This window comes from Periplaneta americana, chromosome 10 (assembly GCF_040183065.1).
Source record: "Periplaneta americana isolate PAMFEO1 chromosome 10, P.americana_PAMFEO1_priV1, whole genome shotgun sequence".
NCBI lineage: Eukaryota > Metazoa > Arthropoda > Insecta > Blattodea > Blattidae > Periplaneta > Periplaneta americana.
The window spans coordinates 160388097-160411558 of record NC_091126.1 but is presented as its reverse complement, the minus strand read 5'-3'; the positions used below and the strand labels follow the sequence as shown (position 1 = coordinate 160411558).

At 34.8% G+C, this 23462-nt stretch overlaps 1 protein-coding gene across 1 annotated transcript in view; it reads left to right on the top strand.

Annotated features, from left to right (window-relative positions):
• LOC138708116 (tyrosine-protein kinase transmembrane receptor Ror-like) overlaps nucleotides 1–23462 on the top strand; it is an 811918-nt gene that overhangs the window by 572088 nt on the left and 216368 nt on the right. Inside the window, exon 3 of the mRNA XM_069838318.1 lies at nucleotides 5484–5586. Coding sequence (XP_069694419.1) covers nucleotides 5484–5586 — 103 coding nt within the window. The remainder of the gene's footprint in view (nucleotides 1–5483; nucleotides 5587–23462) is intronic.

Sequence of the window (23462 nt, the reverse complement as noted above, 5' to 3'; positions counted from 1 at the left end):
TCGCTGATTCTGGGCCGTGTTGTCGGACATCACGAGCAACAGGGGAGGGCAAGAGGTTTTGGAAATTTGATACAATATTCGTAATGCTGTATCTCATGTAAGTTAAACTTTGGTAATTGACAAAAATTGATGTATCTTTATCTGTAATCGCCATTACCCTGACAGCATGCTCTCTGTTTCGACTACTTCTACATGAGCGAGATTCCCTCCCACTCGCCGTCAATTGCTTGTCCAATCTGAGTAATGCAATACGTTTTCGTAATAACAGTTGCGTCTGTGCTTTGAATTGCGGAAAGAGGCGATGGCTGTATTGATGCAGGATCATATTCGAGGATGATGCTTCTGGCCGTCAAGATGCTTCAAGATTTGACCGAGAATTAAGATATGAAATCTTAGACTCGTAAAGAAATATAAATCCATGCGAGTGTACGTATCATCTGATTCTCTCCAAACCTGTCCATTCAGAAACATAAGTGTCTTTTATATTGTATCACCGACAATCAGACGTCGACTTGCGCCTAGCGGTCACTGCCAAACATGCTCCGGAAAATTCATTTGAGCAAAAATCATACGCAGTCGATTGGAGAACTTTGTATTTCACTCGCAATATCTCCGCATCCATCATTTACGGTTTAGCTGTAACAAGCGGTAGAAAGTCTGTAAAATTAGAAAAAATATGACATGTGTTTTTAGTTGGTGTTTAAGGTGATGTGCTACTGAGCATTGTAATTTCTGAATTTGACATTGTACCTTCCTGAAAATTTTGCATCAGTTAGATAATACTAAAATTCATGTACACATTCTCTCTTTTTTTTTTTTTTTTAATTTTATGTCGGGAAACGTGACCAAAATATTTTTGTATTTTAAAATAAATCATATTTTAGTAAATATTAATTTGTTTTACACATAAAGATATTCAATAGCACTAAAAGCAGTATTTGAACATTTAAGTAAAAGAAACATAATTTTTAAATAACACAGTTCGTTAAATGAAATAATGACTTATATTATCAGTAATGTTATTCAGTATCCTTCTTCTCAGACTCATTATATCGGCAATGAAATTTTTAATGTAAACTTAGTAAATATGTGATTGCATAAAAAGAAAGTTATTTTGTGATGCGTTCCAAATTTCTTCAAAAGCAAACATAATCTATCTCGGGCACAGTATTCAATAAAAACAAACCGAATCTACATCTTCACTTTGCTTAAAATTTTTGCAGTAGTATATATTAAGAGATGCTTAATCGCAGGCAATGACGTTGAAGCTATTTATGATAAAGTGAATGCAGATTCTATTATTCCAAATTCAAAGAATATATCAAGAAAAACCAAGACTGGAGAAAGCACAATTCGTGCTGAAGTTATTCCAAAAATAATGGAACCAATGTAAAGATCGTCATTTTGTTTTAGAATTAATAATTTTTGTTCAATTTTATCTAGAATTTCCTCCTTGGTTTCTTTAATGTATTTACTTTTGTCCTATGTCATTACGAATAAAACTGTTACAAAATACATACCTACAATAGTACATTATGCAACGAGCCTATAATGGTAGTAATTAAGACGCAAGTATGTTTGTTTATGAAACGAGCGCAAGCGAGTTCCATAATTTTCATACGAGCATCTTAATTACCATTATAGGCAAGTTTCATACGACTTTTTATGCTCGACCATATTTCTAACTTGAAAGTATTCAAAAGTAGGTCATGTTATGGTTATGTGAGTAGCGAAGTGACCTGAATTATGAGATGCGCGCAGACGCGGAAGTATTGATTTTTCCGAGGCCGAATGTCATTGACCTTGATATAACCTGGAAATTGATTTAGAATTGAAAAACGAGATGGCAAATTGAATTTATTTGAATATTATTTATAATTAACGCTAATTATTATAGTAACAGAACATAACCTTCTACGACAGTATTGGATTTCCAGCATCCGTGACTTTTCGCTAATTGTCTTTCGATTGCATATCCGAGAATAATCTATACTTGCGGTTTTATAACGGTACAAAGGTGATTTGCCATTGGCTGAACACCTGAACTTTAATGAATAGGTGTACTTTAATGAGGTGCATTAAAGGGCTACTACCAAGTGTATAATTACTACATTTCGGCATGGTCGAGCATAAAATATTTTAACTGTTCCGTTCAACTAGAAGATAAACACGAACATAATTTATTTTTTTTTTTAGTGCTGCTTATAATTCATATTTTATTTTGTTATAGACAACGTAGTACTTAGTTAACATTAATTTTATTGATTTATTAATTTATTTATTATTTAAATATTTTATTTATTGAATCTGATAGCCTGTATACCTAATCACGTGATAAGACATCAGGCAGTTTAACATTTCCATAGCGAATACTGTAAACATAACGATTGAAGACAGTTTTCAGTTTCAAATTATGGATGTTTTGCTTTCTGCGAAGTCAGAATGCGCGGCGTATAATATGCAGCGTATAATATGCTGCGACCGACTGCGCGTACTCTCATGACCCGCGATTGGTCGTTTTTTTATTGCAGACTTCTACTAGAATGAAATGATGCATTCTGTTTTCGTTATCAATATGCTTGCTTCCCTTGATGAAAATAGAATGAAATGGTGTATGGGGTTTACTGGTCAGTATACTACATTAGTAAAAAAATAACTTTGAATATTTGAATTTTTGTTTTGATTTTCAACTTCACTGCCCAACAAAATATCACAGCTTTCTTAATAATAATCATCTGTAAATGAATGCAACATTTCTTGCACAGACCTCTTGTGAGTATGTGTGCAAAGTTTAATTACTCTAAGTATAGCCATTTAGGAGACATATTATTTCTAGTAAGTTAAAATATATAAAAAGAATTTGAGGTAAATCACTTTAAAGTTTATGATATGCATTCTGACTATAACAACTTATATGGAGTAAACTGAATCTTTAGCTATGAATAATGATGTCTTGATGAAGTCTTCGCCACATTATTCTTCAAGAAACCGTAAATTTTTTTGACAACATATTCATAAAATGGATAAAATTACAAAAAATAACCAAAACTGAGTATCGCGTACCCGGGGATTTCCCTCAACCCATTAAGAGCAAATGTTGGGTAACTTTCGGCGCTGGACCCCGAACTCAGCGACAACAAAACGAAACTTCAACGTGCTCATAATTTGTGTGTACGTTTTGTAAGCAATGTTCGTACATGATCATATTACCCCATCCCTGGAAACAATAGGTTGGCTTAAACTAGATAAGAAAAGAAATTTACATTCACTTCTTCTCTTCGTATCTTGAACTCTTATATTCCTTCGTACCTGTCGTCTCGCTTCACTTACCTTTCTTCCCACCATAATCTGAACACACGCTCTCGCCATGAAACAATACTAACAATACCATCCCATCGCACCTCCTCATACTCATCCTCTTTCACAATAACTCTGCCAAGACTCTGGAAATATCTGCTAGCATCAGGGACTGTCGAAATAAAATTGAATTCAAACGCAAACTTACTAGGCACTTGGTCAGTAATTGAGACTCGTTCAGACATGGTTTCTTGCAAATAGTTCTCTTAATCTATCACAAAATATCTCAATATATGGTAATTTCATGATTATAGAATTTTGTTATTCTAGGTTCAATTTGTAATTCAGTAAATACAGAAGTATTCTTTGTTCTTAACTTCTATGATAAATTGTCTAGCTTTCATTAATCAGGTAATCTTGTCGTCCTTTAATTTTCATTGCAATTGTAATTGTAAATTTAATATTAATTGTAATTTTATTCTTCATATTATAGTTGTAATTCCCTTGTAGAGGGGCAGAGAAGGCCTGATGGCATTATCTCTACCAGGTTAAATAAATAAATACTAAAAAAATAAAACTCATTTCGCCGACATAACCTTCATCTCACTCAGACGCTAGATGACCATAACAGCTGATAAAGCATCGTAAAATAAACAATTTAAGAATTTAAACGGACAGATTTTCGCGTACACTGACGCAACTCCATCTCTGGATGCTAGTAACTTAATACTTATGGAGTATTAATAAGAAAATATTACATGTAAATCAAAGAATAAACAATGATGTAACCAAAAAGTGCGTTTATTCCGAAAATAAAATTTGCCCAGTTGCTAAAGGCTGTGTGATGTATCTTGTCTCACTGTGAAAAGAGAGAGAAAGGAGATATGTCTTACTTCGTCTGTGTTGTTATGGCGATGTGGGAGTGGAGCGGTAGATGGATGGATGGATGGATGGATTTATTCGTTCCATAATATTCTTACATTTGCTTTATAGCATAGAATAAAGAACATGTCCACTTCTTACGTTTAACAATAAAATGCAATACACATAAAATGCAAATATGAAATATGTACAGAATTAATACCTTAATAACAGTAATATTTTATACAATGTAATATGTTTACCATTTAATAATATTATAATATTTACACAGTACTGTGAAATGTCAAGAATTCATCTACAGAATAGAAAGTGTGAGATATTAAGTAATTTTTTAGTTTTACCTTAAATAATGCAGGGTTTTGGCTATGATTCTTAATGTCTTCAGGAAGACTATTGAACATTTTTATCGCCATGTAACGTACTCCTCTTTGAAAGCACGATAAATTTGATGATGGCGTATGAAAATCATTCCTTTTGCGGGTATTTATACTATGTATGGCTGAGTTAGTTGGAAAATTGTCTTTATTACATAAGAGGAAATTTATTGTAGAGTATATGTATTGATTTGTTAAGGTTAGAATCTCTATTTTTTTTAAATAATATACATGATTCTCTAGCCTTTGCTCCAACTATTATTCTAATGGCTCTTTTTTTAATAAGAATAAATTTTTACTATCTGCAGAATTTTCCCAAAACATTATTTCGTAGGACATAATGGAATGAAAATAGGCAAAATATATTGTCTTTAAGATACTGCTGTTAAGAAATTGTTGTAACGACCTAATTGCGAAGCATGCTGAACTAAGTTTGGGGGTTATTTCTTTGATATGATTTTTCCAATTTATTGTATTGCATATGCAAACCATGAAATTCGGTTGTTGATGTTTCTAGTAGAGGCATATTGTTGATAGTTGTGTCCAATGTTTCAGAGATTAAATTTGAAGTGGCTTTAAATTGAATTATGTTAGTTTTATTAATGTTTAATGCTAGTTTATTGCCGTCCATCCATCCAGTGGCGGAAGAGACTAGTTGATACATCTTGTAGCGCAAAATAAAATAACAAAATATCTCACTTCGTACTGTGTAGTTCCGTCACTGAGCTTGACTTTCAAGAAATTGAGTTCCGGCAGCCTGTACAATATCAAGATTTTGAAAGGAATCATGAAAATTTACAACCCTCCTATAATCTCTTCCCTCATTTGAAGGGACTTGGTTTTATTGCTACTGAGACAAGATAAACCTTACCAGGTATAATTCCCTCATTTGAGCCAGATCTGGATCTGAATATTTTGTCTTTGTTTCAGTGTGGAGTCACGGACATATCCCCAACAACGGCGACGCCGCCCCCAACATCGACGACTACAGCACTTACGATGAATACGGCGACGCCTACGAGGACAGCAACACGTAAGTAAAGACATGAGAACAAAAGTTCTCAACAAGCAGAATATCTAAATCTATTAGACTCCTCGACAGAAAAACGTAAAGATGTTTATTTACTACACGCAATGTGTTTTGAGAAGATTAACTTCATATGTAGGTGAAATTATTGGGGATCATTGTGAACTTGTGTGATTTCTACAGCCATATATCCTACTACGTGTTCAGTTCAAATTGTGTCATGGCTCGCTGTATGCCGTCATGTGGCTAGTCGATGAGCCTAGAGAATTCAATCTTCCTACACTTCCGCAGAGGCGTATTGCTTATGTGCCAGAGAAGTTGCCTAGCAAGTACGGCGTTCATTCTGAAGAGTACTTACCGATACCACGGTAACGCTTGTAGTGGCAGGAATGTGAACTGTCTGGAAACACGTACTGAGGTGAGTTTTTTTCTTACTGTCAGGATATGGGGAGAGGGTTAAGACGATTACTTACGTATTTGTTGACATTAACTTCGACGGTCAACATGGACACAGAGCATTTGATTTGTATTGTGGAATGTTGCCGTACGCAACCGATGATAACAAATACCCTGCGTACGACTTGGCCGCGCAAAACACAGTTCGAAAAAGGTTATGATAGCACACAGAGTTTACAGACCGCCATCTGTTGTTATGACGTTCAAGATATACCGTACAAGTTCTCAAGTTCTGATTGAACGCCTTGATTAATAGGCAACTTCTCTGACATAATAGCTGACGTCATGACACAGTTTGAAATGAACACCCAGTATAGTTTCTAAACGTTACACAGCGAGAGCTGGGAAATTTAATATTTAACAGAGTGTTTAAAACTTTTGGGACAAACCACATCCTTCTCTTACTCTTTTATTAATGTACATGACTTAAATAATGACGCAAGAAATAAAAGAAACGTTTGCACCTACACTTTACAAAGAATTATAGCAAAATGAATGAGATGTGAGTTCAATTTGAACAATATTGGAATATAGGAAGATGAAAATTAAGCATAACGTACTTGGGAAAACAATCTAGCATAAGAATTTCAACAAAATTATTAACGATTTCAGACTTATTATTAAAAAAACTAACATGTGCAGCAAGGTTTTGTGCCAACAATAAAGCAATAAATTGTTTATAAATTTAAAAATACATAAATTTCCAATTTCCACAAGTCTGAGAGGATTCATAGAAGGTTTTGGAATTAAATGTAAAAATGAAATGTAGCCTGATAGGTTTTCTTAATGGAATCAACATATGCTTTCAGAGAAAAAAATACATACTTCACTTGTCGAGTGTGGTTCAATTAGATGATGGTTGATCTTTATTTTAAGTATTTTGTTTTAATATATGTCAAATTTACATACAGACGTAGCACATATTAACAGACCTTCAGCTTATCGCACAGGCATATGTACATTATATTATATTATATTATATTATATTATATTATATTATAATTATTATATTATATTATATTATATTATATTATATTATATTATATTATATTATATTATATTATATTATATTATATTATATTATATTATATTATACTGGGTGTTCAGTTCAAAGTGTGTCATGGCTCGCTGTATGCCGTCATGTGGCTAGTCGATGAGCCTAGAGAATTCAATCTTCCTACACTTCCGCAGAGGTGTATTACTTATGTGCTAGAGAAGTTGCCTAGAAAGTACGGCGTTCATTCAGAAGAGTACTTACCGATACGTACGGTAACGCCGGTAGTGGCAGGAATGTGAACTTTTTTTCGAAACGTGTACTGAGGTAATTTTTTTCTTACTGTCGGGATATGGGGAGAGGGTTAAGACGATTACTTAGCCTACGTATTCGTTGACATTAACTTCGACGGTCAACATGGGCACGGAGCATTTCATTTGTATTGTGGAATGTTGCCGTACGCAACCGATGATAACAAATACCCTGCTTACGACTTGGCCGCGCAAAACACAGTTCGAAAGAGGTTATAGTAGCACACAGACCGAACAGACCGCCATCTGTTGCTACGACGTTCAAGTTATACCGTACACGTTCTCAAGTTCAGAGTAAACGCCTTGATTAATAGGCAACTTCTCTGGGACAAAAGCTGAAACTCGCTTCAAATCGCTGACTCATCAACAGTGACGTCATGACACACTTTCAAATGAAAACCCAGTATTATATCATGACACACTTTCAAATGAACACCCAGTATTATATTATATTATATTATATTATATTATATTATATTATATTATATTATATTATATTATATTATATTATATTATATTATATTATATAGGGTGGAACATAAGGTAGTACATTAATTGTAGGATATGATTCCTTAAAATATAACGAACTAAAAAGTCTCATTCCATTTTGCTCTTTTTTGCAAGGTTTCTGAAGAAATAATACTTTTATTCCGACATCTAGATCGCGAATTTTACGAATATTGTTTAAATTGCGGTTTAATTTCTTGTATACCAACGAAGAGAACATTTGTTATGGTCATGTTGCAGCAGTATTTTAATTATGAAATTCACAGATAACGAATTAATCGATTGAAGAAACATTGGAAACATTAATTGTCGAGTCACGTACAGAAGTTCTAAAAATCTGGCATCGCTGTCGAGACGGCAGACGATTTTAGTAGTACTCGCAATTGATCAGCTGTTGTGATGTTTACATTGCATTAGTGTGCAGATGGACGTACAACGTATTTTAAACAGTATTCGTAAAATTCGCGATCGAAATGTCGGCATGAAAGTATTATTTCTTCAAAAACCTCGCAAAAACGAGCAAAATGATATTAGACTTTTTTGTTCGTTATATTTTAAGGAATCTCATCCTATAATTAATGCAGTACCCTATGTTCCACCCTGTATCATATATCATATCATATCATATCATATCATATCATATCATGTCATGTCATTATCATATCATATCATATCATATCATAGCATAAATCATGTCATGTCATGTCATATCACTATCACTATCATATCATGTCATGTCATTATCATGTGTCATGTCATGTCATTATCATATCATATCATGTCATGTCATTATCATATCATATCATATCATAGCATATATCATGTCATGTCATTATCATATCATATCATAGCATATATCATGTCATGTCATGTCATATCATTATCATTATCATATCATGTCATGTCATCATGTGTCATGTCATGTCATTATCATATCATATCATATCATATCATATCATATCATGTCCTCTTATGTCAAGTCATTATCATATCATATCATATCATAGCATATATCATGTCATATCATGTCATTATCATGTGTCATGTCATGTCATTATCATATCATATCATATCATGTCATGTCATCATGTGTCATGTCATGTCATATATCATATATAATATATCATATAATATCATATCATATCATGTCATGTCATGTCATATCATATCATAGCATATATCATGTCATGTCATATCATTATCATTATCATATCATGTCATGTCATTATCATGTGTCATGTCATGTCATCATATCATATATCATATCATATCATATCATGTCATGTCATGTCATGTCATGTCATTATCATATCATGTCATGTCATGTCATTATCATATCATATCATGTCATGTCATTATCATATATCATGCCATGTCATGTCATTATCATATCATATCATATCGTAGCATATATCATGTCATATCATGTCATGTCATTATAATGTGTCATGTCATGTCATTATCATATCATATCATATCATGTCATGTCATGTCATTATCATATCATATCATATATCATGTCATGTCATATCATTATTACTATCATATCATGTCATGTCATTATCATGTGTCATGTCATGTCATGTCATTATAATATATCATATCATGTCATTTTCATATATCATATCATATCATATCATGTCATGTCATGTCATCATATCATATCATATCATATCATATCATGTCATGTCATGTCATGTCATGTCATTGTCATATCATATCATATATCATATCATATCATAGCATATATCATGTCATTATCATGTGTCATGTCATGTCATTATCATATATCATATCATAACATGTCATGTCATGTCATTATCATATCATATCATAGCATATATCATGTCATGTCATATCATTATCATTATCATATCATGTCATATCATTATCATGTGTCATGACATATGACATTATCATATCATATCATATATCATGTTATGTCATTATCATATCATATCATATCATGTCATATCTTGTCATGTCATTATCATGTGTCATGTCATGTCATTATCATATATCATATCATATCATATCATGTCATGTCATGTCACGTCATTATCATATCATAGCATATATCATGTCATTATCATATGTCATGTCATTATCATATCATATCATAACATATCATATCATATCATGTCATGTCATTATCATATCATGTCATATCATATCATATATCATATCATTTCATGTCATTATCATGTGTCATGTCATGTCATTATCATATCATATCATATATCATGTCATGTCATGTCATTATCATATCATATCATGTGATGTCATGTCATTATCATATCATATATCATATCATGTCATGTCATGCCATTATCATTATCATATCATATCATATCATATCATGTCATGTCATGTCATTATCATATCATATATCATATCATGTCATGTCATTATCATGTAGCATATATCATGTCATATCATATCATATATCATGTCATATCATGTCATGTCATTATCATATGTCATGTCATGTCATTATCATATCATATCATATATCATAGCATATATCATGTCATGTCATATCATATCATTATCATTATCATATCATTTCATGTCATTATCATGTGTCATGTCATGTCATTATATCATATCATATATCATGTCATGTCATTATCATATATCATGTGATGTCATGTCATTTTCATATCATATCATATCATATCATGTGATGTCATGTCATTATCATATCATATCATATCATGTCATGTCATGTCATTATCATTATCATATCATATATATCATGTCATGTCATGTCATTATCATATCATATCATATCATATCATAGCATATATCATGTCATGTCATTATCATGTGTCATATCATGTCATTATCATATCATATCATATCATGTCATGTCATGTCATTATCATATCATATCACGTCATGTCATGTCATTATCATATATCATATATCATATCATGTCATGTCATGTCATGTCATGTCATTATCATATATCATATCATATCATATGTCATGTCATGTCATTATCATATCATATCACGTCATGTCATGTCATTATCATATATCATATCATATCATGTCATGTCATATCATGTCATGTCATTATCATATATCATATCATATCATATGTCATGTCATGTCATTATCATATCATATATCATAGCATATATCATGTCATGTCATATCATTATCGTTATCATGTCATGTCATCATGTGTCATGTCATGTCATTATCATATCATATCATATCATATCATATCATATCATATCATATCATGTCATTATCATATCATATCATATCATGTCATTATCATATCATATCATATCATGTCATGTCATGTCATATAATATCATATCATATCATGTCATGTCATGTCACTATCATATCATATCATGTCATGTCAATATCATATCATAACATATCATGTCATGTCATGTCATTATCATATATCATATCATGTCATGTCATTATCATATAGCATATATCATGTCATATCATGTCATGGCATTATCATGTGTCATATCATATATCATATCATATCATGTCATTATCATACCATATCATATCATAACATATCATAGCATATATCATGTCATATCATGTGATGTCATTATCATGTGTCATGTCATGTCATTATCATATCATATCATATCATAGCATAGCATATATCATGTCATGTCATGTCATTATCATGTCATGTCATGTCATTATCATTATCAAATCATGTCATGTCATTATCATGTGTCATGTCATGTCATTATCATATCATATCATATAATGTCATGTCATGTCATTATCATATCATCATATCATATCATATCATATCATAGCATATATCATGTCATATCATGTGATGTCATTATCATGTGTCATGTCATGTCATTATCATATCATATCATATCATATCATGTCATATCATGTCATTATCATATCATATCATATATCATATCATATAGCCTATCATATAATATCATATCATATATATATATATATCATATCATATATCATATCATGTATCATATCATATCATATATATCAAATCATATCATATCATATCATATCTTTTTAAGAATCTTGACGCACTTCCGGTTTCAGAAACGTCACATTCTCTCCTTGGCCTTTTTGCAGACAACGTTTTCTTGAGTCAAATGTGCATTCACATTTTCCCAAGGTTGCTACTCCACCCCTCGCAATTTAAGACCAGATGTAACGAGGCGAAAATAGCATCGTAAACATGGGATGAACGTATATAATTTGAAACGTATAAGTTAATGGTAGCTATTATTACTCGACCGAGGCGATTGGCGCCGCGGCCGCAATCGCGATGACGCTATACTAACGCTGGAGCAGTACAAGTGGCGCTCCGGGATGCAGGACTCCACTGGCCTCGGTCGAGTGATATTATGTAGGAGTTCCCAGTATCGGTCGTTTAAAAGATATAATGAAATTCATTGCTTGTTGGAGTGACATGTCAAAAATTTGATGGCAAATGTATATAGAATGAGACGCCCAACATTACCGACTTTAATATCTCGTAAACGAGTTTGTCTATTTATGTGCTGTTTGCACGAAATTAAAAGATAGAAAACGGCTCGTAAATTTATCGTGTACAGAGTTCTCAAGAATGACACGAAAGTGTATTTTCATCAGAAAGTTTAATGCTCTGATTCCTAACAACAATTAAACTAGATAAAGTAGAAATGACAATGATCTTTGTTGCACTAAATGTTAACAGCCCAAGATAATATTAATGAAGACCTTGTTGCACAAAAACTTAAAATCATATGGGATTTATGATAGGACACGACATCTCCAAACGACTTCTACATTGGACAGACTGGAAAATCATTTCAAACACGTTACAAAGAACACATCACAGCCATAACCAAACCACACAACGATTAAACCTAAGCAGAACACATCACAAACTCCAATCACAACTACAGCAACATAGACACTGACATGAAAATATTACACATCCAGCCAAGAAACCAGAAACTTGACACCCTAGAACAATATGAGATTTACGAACATAAAAACACACTTACATTACATCCTGAACACTCAACTCAATTTAAAAACACACACCCTATTCGACACAATAATGAACACACCTCACCACAACAGGAAACCAGAAGATAGCGCAGGATCTCCACTAGGCTTTGGACAATGAAGAACAAGGCTTAGAAATTAGTCAGCTAAGGTAAATCTTAAATATTAACACAGTAAAGAAGTTGGAAATTTAATCAGTTATATTTTTGTTTACCGTATTCGTTATCTTATTTTTTTATCATTTACGTACACTCCCACGTACATATGTTAATTCTTTCTTTTTGTTGCCAATTAATAATATTGGGGAGACTTCGAACCATTGTTGTGTGGTATTTCATGGAAAAAAAATTATCCTGGCTATTCTAGAGAACTTAGAATTTACTAATGCAAAAAAAGTCGATATGATCTTAGTATATGGTGAATGTAGAAAAGCTGTAGTCCGCTCTTTTAATTTGAAAGCTGAGAAATAACCTGAGAGACTTAAATTTCGAAGGTGACGAATTACTCGTAGCGAAATTTTGGTCTGACTGATTTTGGTTAACATAATTAATCTCCTTGTAGCTACGGTAGCTCAATGCGTAGATTGGTTGTGGATAGTTTTCGAATTCGAAACTCGTTTAATTTATATATTACTCATTTCTTCTTTGTTTTTTTATTCTACGACAAAAATTATTATCAACAGTAAGACCGCTGACTGCGGTAAAGTCAAGATACCCGCACTTTGCATTTCTGGGGCGTGTCCTTGATTAAAGCGCCCCGTCAGTGGCATCTGTTGCCACTTCGGCTGAGAGAGCTGAGCGTGGTACCACCTCCAGAACAGAAGTCACCTCAGCAATCTGCCAATCATAGTTGTCAGCTTTCTCGCCCACAGTCTGTGGTAAAAATAAGATACTCGCTCGCAACGTTCCCATTACTTATTTCACACGCCAAAAACGGTGGCTTTGGTTATACATGTACTGTGTAGGCTAGTAAACGCGAGTTCTTTGCTGCTGTCTGATATGTGCCATATGAATAGCTTAATGTCTTAATCGGTTCAACGATTTCTTTGGTGAGTTCAGCGAACATTCTCGAACATCGTCCACAGAAGCTTAAGGTATTGCAGGTCTATGCTTTCCACTCTCGTTAAGAAGCGAGCCAGTTGTCTCCAGCTTTCTCACCATCGAGAAAATTGTTGGCCTGGTTGGAACATGGCGCACACCGAATTCTGTTCGAAATTCCCGTTGCGTCTTAACGAGGGGATTTGTCATCTAGCACAAAAACACGCTGTCGAATTGAGTATTACAAGTTTGCTACAATGCGACGAACTAATCTCTACTTACGTTCTAAAATAATAGCCAATATCAATATCAACAATAGATGACAATTGTTACAGGGCACCAATATAAATTCTCCCAGAATAATAGCGATCATAATATTAAATTTCAAGTGCGTATTAACTGCCAAACAGAAATTACAACTCATTACAGTGGTAGAGGTTTACATGGATCGCATGTATCTCATGGAAGGTAGAAAGGTGAAATTGTATCTTCACCTATCAGTAGCTGTGTTATTAAAGAGCGACCACTTTCGAGTTGGTTTTACCTTAAAAATAAAAATGGATGTACCATTATCTTCACTTAATAGTGTTGAGTAATTGTCACTAATAGAAATTTTGGTTATTTACGATAAGTGAGTAATGTTGAGATAGTGTTTCTGTAAGGAAGGAAACAGTGTCTCGCTTCTTCCATTTTAAACATGCGAGGAACAAGTATATAAGTTAATTAAAACCGTAATAATAAGCGTAGAATACAAGTTAAGAATTAAGAAGAACTTAAGTGAAGAACTAAACGTTTTTTTTTCGAATGTTAGATCTTTTCATCACTAGTGTGCTGGGTAACTTTCGGTGCAGGAGCCCGGACTCATTTCACCGGCATTATCACCTTCATTTCATTCAGACGCTAAATAACCTGAGATGTTGATACAGCGTCGTAAAATAATCCAATAAAATAAAATTCATCACTAGTGTCATCTGAGCAACGATTACCTCCACCATCTTAGAAATTAATGAGATAAACTTATTCACTGAAGACGCAGCAGAATACAAAATATTTTGATGAAAATAGTTAGATAATCTTCGACAGTATTACTACAGTCTGGTATATACAGTCACGAAGCTCAATACGTAGTAAATAGGCATCCATAGATAGTTGCTAACCACTAGGTTCGCTACTTTCGCCTCATTACACACAATGCGAAATAGTACCGGCACAGTTTATTGTTCCTAGCAACCTCACAACTCAAGCTTCGTGACTGTATATACTACACTGTTAGACATGCAGAAAGAGTGATTTCTTTGAGGGGGATGGAGGAAGAGGAATCTCCGAAATGCATTACTTCGATGAGAAGATTTGTAGCTTCAAGTATAATGTAATTTCTCTTCAGTGTCCTGACAAAACTTCCTTTAGATCAGGGCCGGGCATGAGAACGGCTCCATTTAGTCTGCCAGAGCTGCTCTCGCTCCGCAAGGCACTTCAATTCCAAGCCAGAGCAGAACGCTCACGCAGTGGCGGACTCGCATTACAGCTACCTTCCCTGCATTAATGTAACAAGAGCCACGGTTGTTCTAGTCATTCAGTCTGTCAGTACATAATAGTTTATAAGGATATTACTTCAATCCATTGAACATTACAGAATTTATAACACTCTTAGTAATTTAATGAAATAAACTTCGCTCTATGCACACACACAAATCATTAGGCTTATTTACATAACCCATACGCACATACTGCAATCTCCTCACCACGGTTCTACGAGACAGGCATATGGCTTCCATTTCCCCTACTTGCTGTGGACAGAGTTTATCTGCCAATATAATTAAACATCGCTTGATGAATTTACCTTCGTTGAATGTTTTGAATTCCTTTGCAATTTCGTGGCAAATTTTGTAGCTAATTCTCATAGCCGATTCACTAAGTGCATTATTGTCATTCTGTTAATATATAATATAATATAATATAAAATAATATAATATAATATAATGTAATATAATATAATATAATATAATATAATATAATATAATATAATATAATATAATATAATATAAAAAATATGATATGATATGACATATGTGATATGATATGACCATAAATTAATACAACTTAAAGAAAATGTTTCTCAGGTACCTTATATTAGAGTATTCGATATTTATATTGCATTATAAGTTATGATAGTACATTTAGTAATATATAATTTTAAATTATACAAATATTATGACATATCATAGTGTAGTATATTACAGTTCATGATATATAATAGGATATATGATATATCATGAACTGTAATATACTATACTATGATATATCATAATACTTGTATAATTTAAAATTATATATTACTAAATGTTTAATAACCTATAATGCAATGTAAATATCAAATAGATACTCTAATATAATTTACCTGAGAAACATTTTCTTTAAGTTGTATTAATTTATGGCGTTCATTACCAACATATTTGTCATATTCAGTAGCATGTTGTAAAGAAGAATGCCGTTGGATACTGAACTTCTTAATCAGTTGGAGTGTTTTATGCCAAATTAAACACTTTGCTAATCCACTGCTCTCTACCAAAAAGAACTCCTTCTCCCATGATATATTAAACGCATTGGGAATAGCGGGACGGTTTAGTGTATGAGCGGAAGCTCCGTCTTCAAAGTTCGCCATCATACTGCAGAGTCACCACTGCACCGACACTGAATGACGTACAGTATGCTCGCAAGACTCGCTCTTTAAACCACACACAGCGCTCCTTTCTCAGAATCACGTATTGTGCCCAGCCCTGCGTTAGATTGACAGTTCAGATGATGAAAATTAGTGTTACTGATTCGTCGGAAGCTACAGCACCCTGAGAAAATCGTCCTATCCTGTTCTCTTTCATAAGTCCTAGTTCAAGCTGTTCGAGATATGAATCCGGATTACAGCGAAGAAAAGTAAACACACAAACCATTCTGTGCGCCGGCCGCAATACTGCGGGGCTTTAGGCGAATGTTAAAACATGTCAGGTCGCTGGGCGGTGCCCACGTCACGTGAGCAAAGTTTGCTGCACCCAGAATCTCATTTAAATGCATTCGCTCATCGGGAAACTTCTTTTTATATCGAAATACGGACGATGAAAAAAATGAGGGATGGCGAAAATGAATATTAAAACGGAATAATTAATGTCAGAACTTTTTAAAAAGGAAGTCTTGGCAAGAAAGTCTTTCGGACATGAGTGCAACAAGGCACGATGAGAATTTCAGGTTTCTAAAACAGAGTTTTACTCTCCACTGCATAAAATATGAGATTAAATCTTAAAATATGCCGAGAAAAAGTTGAATCGTTGAAATAAAATCCTAAAATCGAATTGGCGAAATTAACACATACTCTCGTTATTATGTTATTGCTCTGTATCATGTTTCGAATGACACCCCTGTTTGTGTCTTTTTTCTCGAATAATCATCCAAAGCAAAATAAATTTAAATAACTAATAGTGCGCTCGAATCGAAAGATAACCTTCTTATAGTTCACTCTATTCCACTTGTTAATGAAATGTAAAATATGTTAATATTATTTTTGAAAGGGATAATGTACCTTGAGTTTTCGTACGACACTGTTTCGGAGTGGTGTCTCTCCTCGTCAGCGGTTAGCAATCTACTGAATCAGCTCTCGCGCCTATCCCTTGTTGTGTTGTTGTTTGTGGAGTACTGTTGTCAAACCAGGAGATTAACCGTGAAAGGAATGTGCTTACTATTGCGTCATCTATTGGAGCGAAGTAGATTTATAATATTCCCGTTATAACGTCAGTTTAAAAATCATGCGCTCTCCTGCATATGTTATTTCCTGTATGGAGGGATTAAAAGACCAGGATATTAACCGTGATCTAATTTTGTAACTAGGGTAGTATAAGTATGTGTGTATCAGTGTTATCGTGTGTGATTTGAGAGTTATCCAATGGAGATGCGTGTACCCACGTCTGTGACTTTATGTCATCAACGTTCATTCACAGCATTACCCCGCTGCGTCTCATTCCCCTGAGACTTTCTCCTGGTTGGAGTACAGTATGTTTGGATGATGGTTGAGATGATTTTGTGTTCCCGGTACTTAATGTTATGTTAAATAATGTTTGGGTGTTAAATTGCAATTGTGTATTGAATGTGTTGTGGATGTTTTTTCGTGTTTATATTTTAATTCTGTTCATGTGTTCAATTGTTGACTTTCCGGTTCGATCTGTAGGTCTCGCAAGCGGGGATTACCGACCACAGGAATGCGAACGAAAGAATTCGATAAGGAAGAGCGAGCGACAGGAAAGGTCACGTGATAACTTGAATGATATTCAAGACTACAGTAGGAAGAGAAACGATATCGATAGAACCTTCTTACATTGAGATAGTTACATTACGGTTTTTCTTTCAGTTCCACTGAATGTGAATACGTGTCTTGTTCCAAGTGCGTTTATTTTATCATGCAGTGATGGAGCGTTCCCCTCGCAGAGTATCACATTTTATTCGTAAACATAATGTTGCGCGTTTAATTCGCTTCGAATTTTTCTCTTGCTACGCTCTTCATTTCCACAGGCTATGTCCCCATCTGTTATCTTCTTGGAAGAGGCAGTAATTCAATCGGCCCGTACCTCTCGCTCCCTCTGCGTGCCTACATACACACGTCAGAACAGATAGTAACGCCACCACTGTTTTTCGGTAATCGTTCCTTGCGCGAGCTATATTTCCATGTGTGTTTCTGTATTATTGTAAGAACTGTGATAATTATTGGTGATGTGTTTAGGGAAAACACGGGAATTTTACTGGAAGCAAGTAAAGAGATAGGTTTAAAAGTAAATCCCGAAAAGACAAAGTATATGATTATGTCTCGTGACGAGAATATTGTACGAAATGGAAATATAAAAATTGGAAATTTATCTTTCGAAGAGGTGGAGAAGTTTAAATATCTTGGAGCAACAGTGACAAATATAAATGATACTCGGGAGGAAATTAAACACAGAATAAATATGGGAAATGCCTGTTATTATTCGGTTGAGAAGCTTTTATCATCCACTCTGCTGTCAAAAAATCTGAAAGTTAGAATTTATAAAACAGTTATATAACCGGTTGATCTTTTATGGTTGTGAAACTCGGACTCTCACTTTGAGAGAGGAACATAGGTTAAGGGTGTTTGAGAATAAGGTGTTTAGGAAAATATTTGGGGCTAAGAGGGATGAAGTTACAGGAGAATGGAGAAAGTTACACAACACAGAACTGCACGAATTGTATTCTTCACCTGACATAATCAGGAACATTAAATCCAGACGTTTGAGATGGGCAGGGCATGTAGCACGTATGGGCGAATCCATAAATGCATATAGAGTGTTAGTTGGGAGGCCGGAGGGAAAAAAGGCCTTTAGGGAGGACGAGACGTAGATGGGAAATAATATTAAAATTGATTTGAGGGAGGTGGGATATGATGATAGAGAATGGATTAATATTGAATAATTTCAAGGGAAAAATTGTTCCGGGGCCGGGTATCGATCCCGGAAGCTCTGGTTGAACGTACCAGCGCTCTGCCAATTGAGCTGCCCGGGATCGATACCCGGCCGGGAACAATTTTTCCCTTGAAATTATTCAAATCTGCTTTACAGGGAGCTTTACCTGAAAGACTAGATTTGCATAATATATACGTCACTGTGTACGTTAACAGAAAACCACAATTCCAAGTCACACAGAGATTGTGTGCACTCGATGTGGGTGTCTGGCGTTTCGTCAGCCCACGCGAGTTGTGTGGATGTAAAGCGAAAAGTTGAGACGGTGTCGGGTGGAGTTCCCGGGTAGCTCAGTTGGTAGAGCACTGGTACGTTCAACCAGAGGTCCCGGGATCGATACCCGGCCCCGGAACAATTTTTCCCTTGAAATTATTCAAATCTGCTTTACAGGGAGCTTTACCTGAAAGACTAGATTTGCATGGATTAATATTGCTCATGATAGGGACCAATGACGGGCTTATGTGAGGGCGGCAATGAACCTCCGGGTTCCTTAAAAGCCAGTAAGTAAGAGTTCTGCGTAATTTGATGTGTAGTATGTTTTTGCATAATAATACTTTCATTTTCAAATTAGATAATAAAAATAATCCATGGCGCTACAGCCCGTGAAGGGCCTAGACCGACCAGCCGGCTGCTGGCCTCACGCCCACATGCCGAAGCAGAGGTGGACGATCATCCAACCAGAATGGAGGTATTGTGTGGTTAGCACGATGATCCCCCCAGCCGTTATAGCTGGCATTCGCAACCGGATTTCGCTACCTATCGTAGCTCCCCAAGTGCATCACGATGCTGGGTGGGCACCGGTCCACATACACTGGCCGAAATTTCATGCGAAAATTTCTTCCCCCATGGGGATTCGAACCAGCGCGCATTCCGTAACGCGAGTCCTAGGAAGGATGCCTTAGACCACGACACCACGGCGCGGGACTTCAAATTAGATACAATGAACATATTTATATAGACTACAGTTTCATATTCATTCTTACTTAACTTTTCTACGAAATATGTCAGTTGGCAATTTGCTAGAAATCGCCACTCCCAAATATATTATGATATAATAATTTTATAAATTTAATTTATAATTTATTTCCTGTGATTATACAGATGACGTATATCATAACACCCGAAGGAGCAAAAACTCGTGCTCGGGTGCAGTCCAACTACAATACCTATTCAGTACAAACAAAATGACAACATATATTAAAATACAATATGCCAACGAACTTCAACTGCACACAAAAACAAATCAAAACTAACCTAGAGGCTAGTTTATATGACGACAATAGGTTTCGCAACTAATTTGATGAAACCTACTTTGTTTACGTGAAGACATTGTGTATTTTGTAGTTTAATGACAACTTTTGTATTTTGCTTCAGGTTTATTTGTTTAAATCAGGGATTGACAAGTCAGTCCAAGTACAGAGTCAGATATGTTGCCTAATGTGATAGGATTGCCAGTTTCTTTCCCCCTCCATTGCATACATCGCCTATGAGCTACATATTACACTAATCAGACTTCAGATGTATACAAACAATTATTCTTCCTCTGACATATTGTCAAGTGAGATATACTACCTGATAATAGATGTACATACAGCCAGAACCTCAGTCAGAGATATTGTTACTATAGTATTAGCTGTTGATATTGTTACATATACAAAAAACTTATCGCTTCTGCGCTTCTGGGACACACTGTATACACGTTCCCTGCTTCGCTTCTTCCTCCTCCAGCAGACATTCTACAACTTCTATTTTTGGCAAATCCTCTAGGTAGTGCTCATCTGTCTTGAAATATATACACCCAGGGAAAAATAGTTCTTAACGTCGTTATAAGTATCTAATATGCTTAGCAGATATCGCACTTCTAGTAAAATTGTGTCGTAACTCGAAAATAGTGATTTGTAAAGATATGGTATTTCCTAGTAAAATACCGCTGTAAAAATATTTCGATAAATAGGTACAGATGCTTCAAACTAGCAAGCTGTCTCGTTCGCGCAGGCGCATAGAGCACTTCTACCCTACCACTGTCCGCCTACTGCTGTACACTGTGGACCAGAACGGTACAGCTCAGTTCTAATAACAGTTGAGAAGGCTGCATAGGGAGGGTACATCTTGAATACATTGTCAAGAGGTCAACTTTTCAGATAATATGACTATACCTGGGTATCGGAGCCTAGGTGGGCCCCCTCCGTTAGCTCTACTACTTCCCCTCTCCAGGCAGCTTCCTAGTTTGAGGCATCTGTACAATAACCTGGGATAATTTACTATTTTATTATTAGAATTGTGTAGAATATTTTAGTCTTATTTTTACCTCTATATTACACCCACAAACTTTGTACAGGTACTTATGAATCACCTTATATTTAAGGTTGGGATTACAACTTTTTTTTAGGGGAAGACCGTCAGTTTTTGCTTTTAAGTCAGTATAAAGTAGGTCATGCCGTGTTTCTGAATTTTCTATAAGAATCTCGGAGTTTCCGAACAATCGTCGCATTTGGAAGTGCCAGAAAATGTAAGAGCAATTGAGGGGTTACGTGGACTAACAGCTTATGTGCAAAACCATACTTTTGAGTAAATTGAAGTTGAAAATTACGATATTACTTTTTCTGTGTTCCTGTGATATTCCATCAAACTTTTAAAATATATATTATCAATATAGCATTCCTTAAACACAAAAATGTAACCAAGTAATGGCTATTATTGAACTACAGTATTTAAAAAAATGTTAAAGCGACTTCCTTTTAAGTTGTTAGTCCACAGAACGCCAATAAATGGTTTCTATCGGAGAATATTATGTAACATAAGAATACAAACACTTCTATTAACATTGTACTTTATTGCACAATATCACAAATGCATAAATAAACTCTATTCTTTCGTACTATACTGTGAAAATAACATATACAAAATTAATTAATGATTTTATTATACAAGTTAAATTAAAGACATATTAATATTTGAACTATGTTGACCTTTGTTCATGCAGTTTTATGATACTAAATAAAAAGTTATGTGTTTTTAAAATTGAAATTTAATGTACAAAACAAACATGGTTTTCATTCATCTTCATCTGTGACTTCAGATCCATCATTGCACTTTTAAATCTGAATAGGCCTATATCTGTCCAGAATTCCCTGTAGCCACATAGCATTGTCTTTTGTCATGAATTTCAACAAGGACATGACATCCCCAAGTCCACACCTGTGGAGTAACGGTCAGCGCGTCTGGCCGCGAAACCAGGTGGCCCGGGTTCGATTCCCGGTCGGGACGAGTTACCTGGTTGAGGTTTTTTCCGGGGTTTTCCCTCAACCCAATATGAGCAAATGCTGGGTAACTTTCGGTGTTGGACCCCGGACTCATTTCACCGGCATTACCACCTTCATCTCATTCAGACGCTAAATAACCTCAGATGTTGATAAAGCGTCGTAAAATAACCTACTGAAATAAAAACAGACATCCCCAATCTTTTCATTCTTTAGTCCAGGTGCAGTGCAATCTTCCTTGGTCGATTTGTGTGTTTTCCACGTTTTTCAGTTGTAGCAACAGCCCCCACTTTCAAATCTTGCTGACATGTTTTCATACGGGCTTCTGTAATTTGCAACACTTTCAGTAAAAATCCTTTACATACAGTGACATTAGTGACCTCTAATTTCACTTTGTATACAAATGAATACTAACGAGTTCTTCCAGACGTAAGTTTCTTTGTGTTACGGAAAGTTTTTTTTTTTTTCAATGTAACCTAACAACATTGTGTCCTGCAGTTGTTTTTCTCCAATACTCCAAAATCCACTGAAAAGTCTCTGCTGATCAAGATGACTGAATTTACCTGCACAATTCAATTTACAACATGTTTTTACAACACCATATCGTTTAGCGGATTTTGTTTTACCGCTCCTTGAAATGTAACTTTTACCGGAATTACGTCTCTTCTTTGCACTTTCCTTTTTCCAACTACTTTTCCTTATTTTTCTTTTCACACCTCTCGTGGATGTAGTACTTCCACACACATCACCACTTTCATTGTCAGAATCGGTCTGCA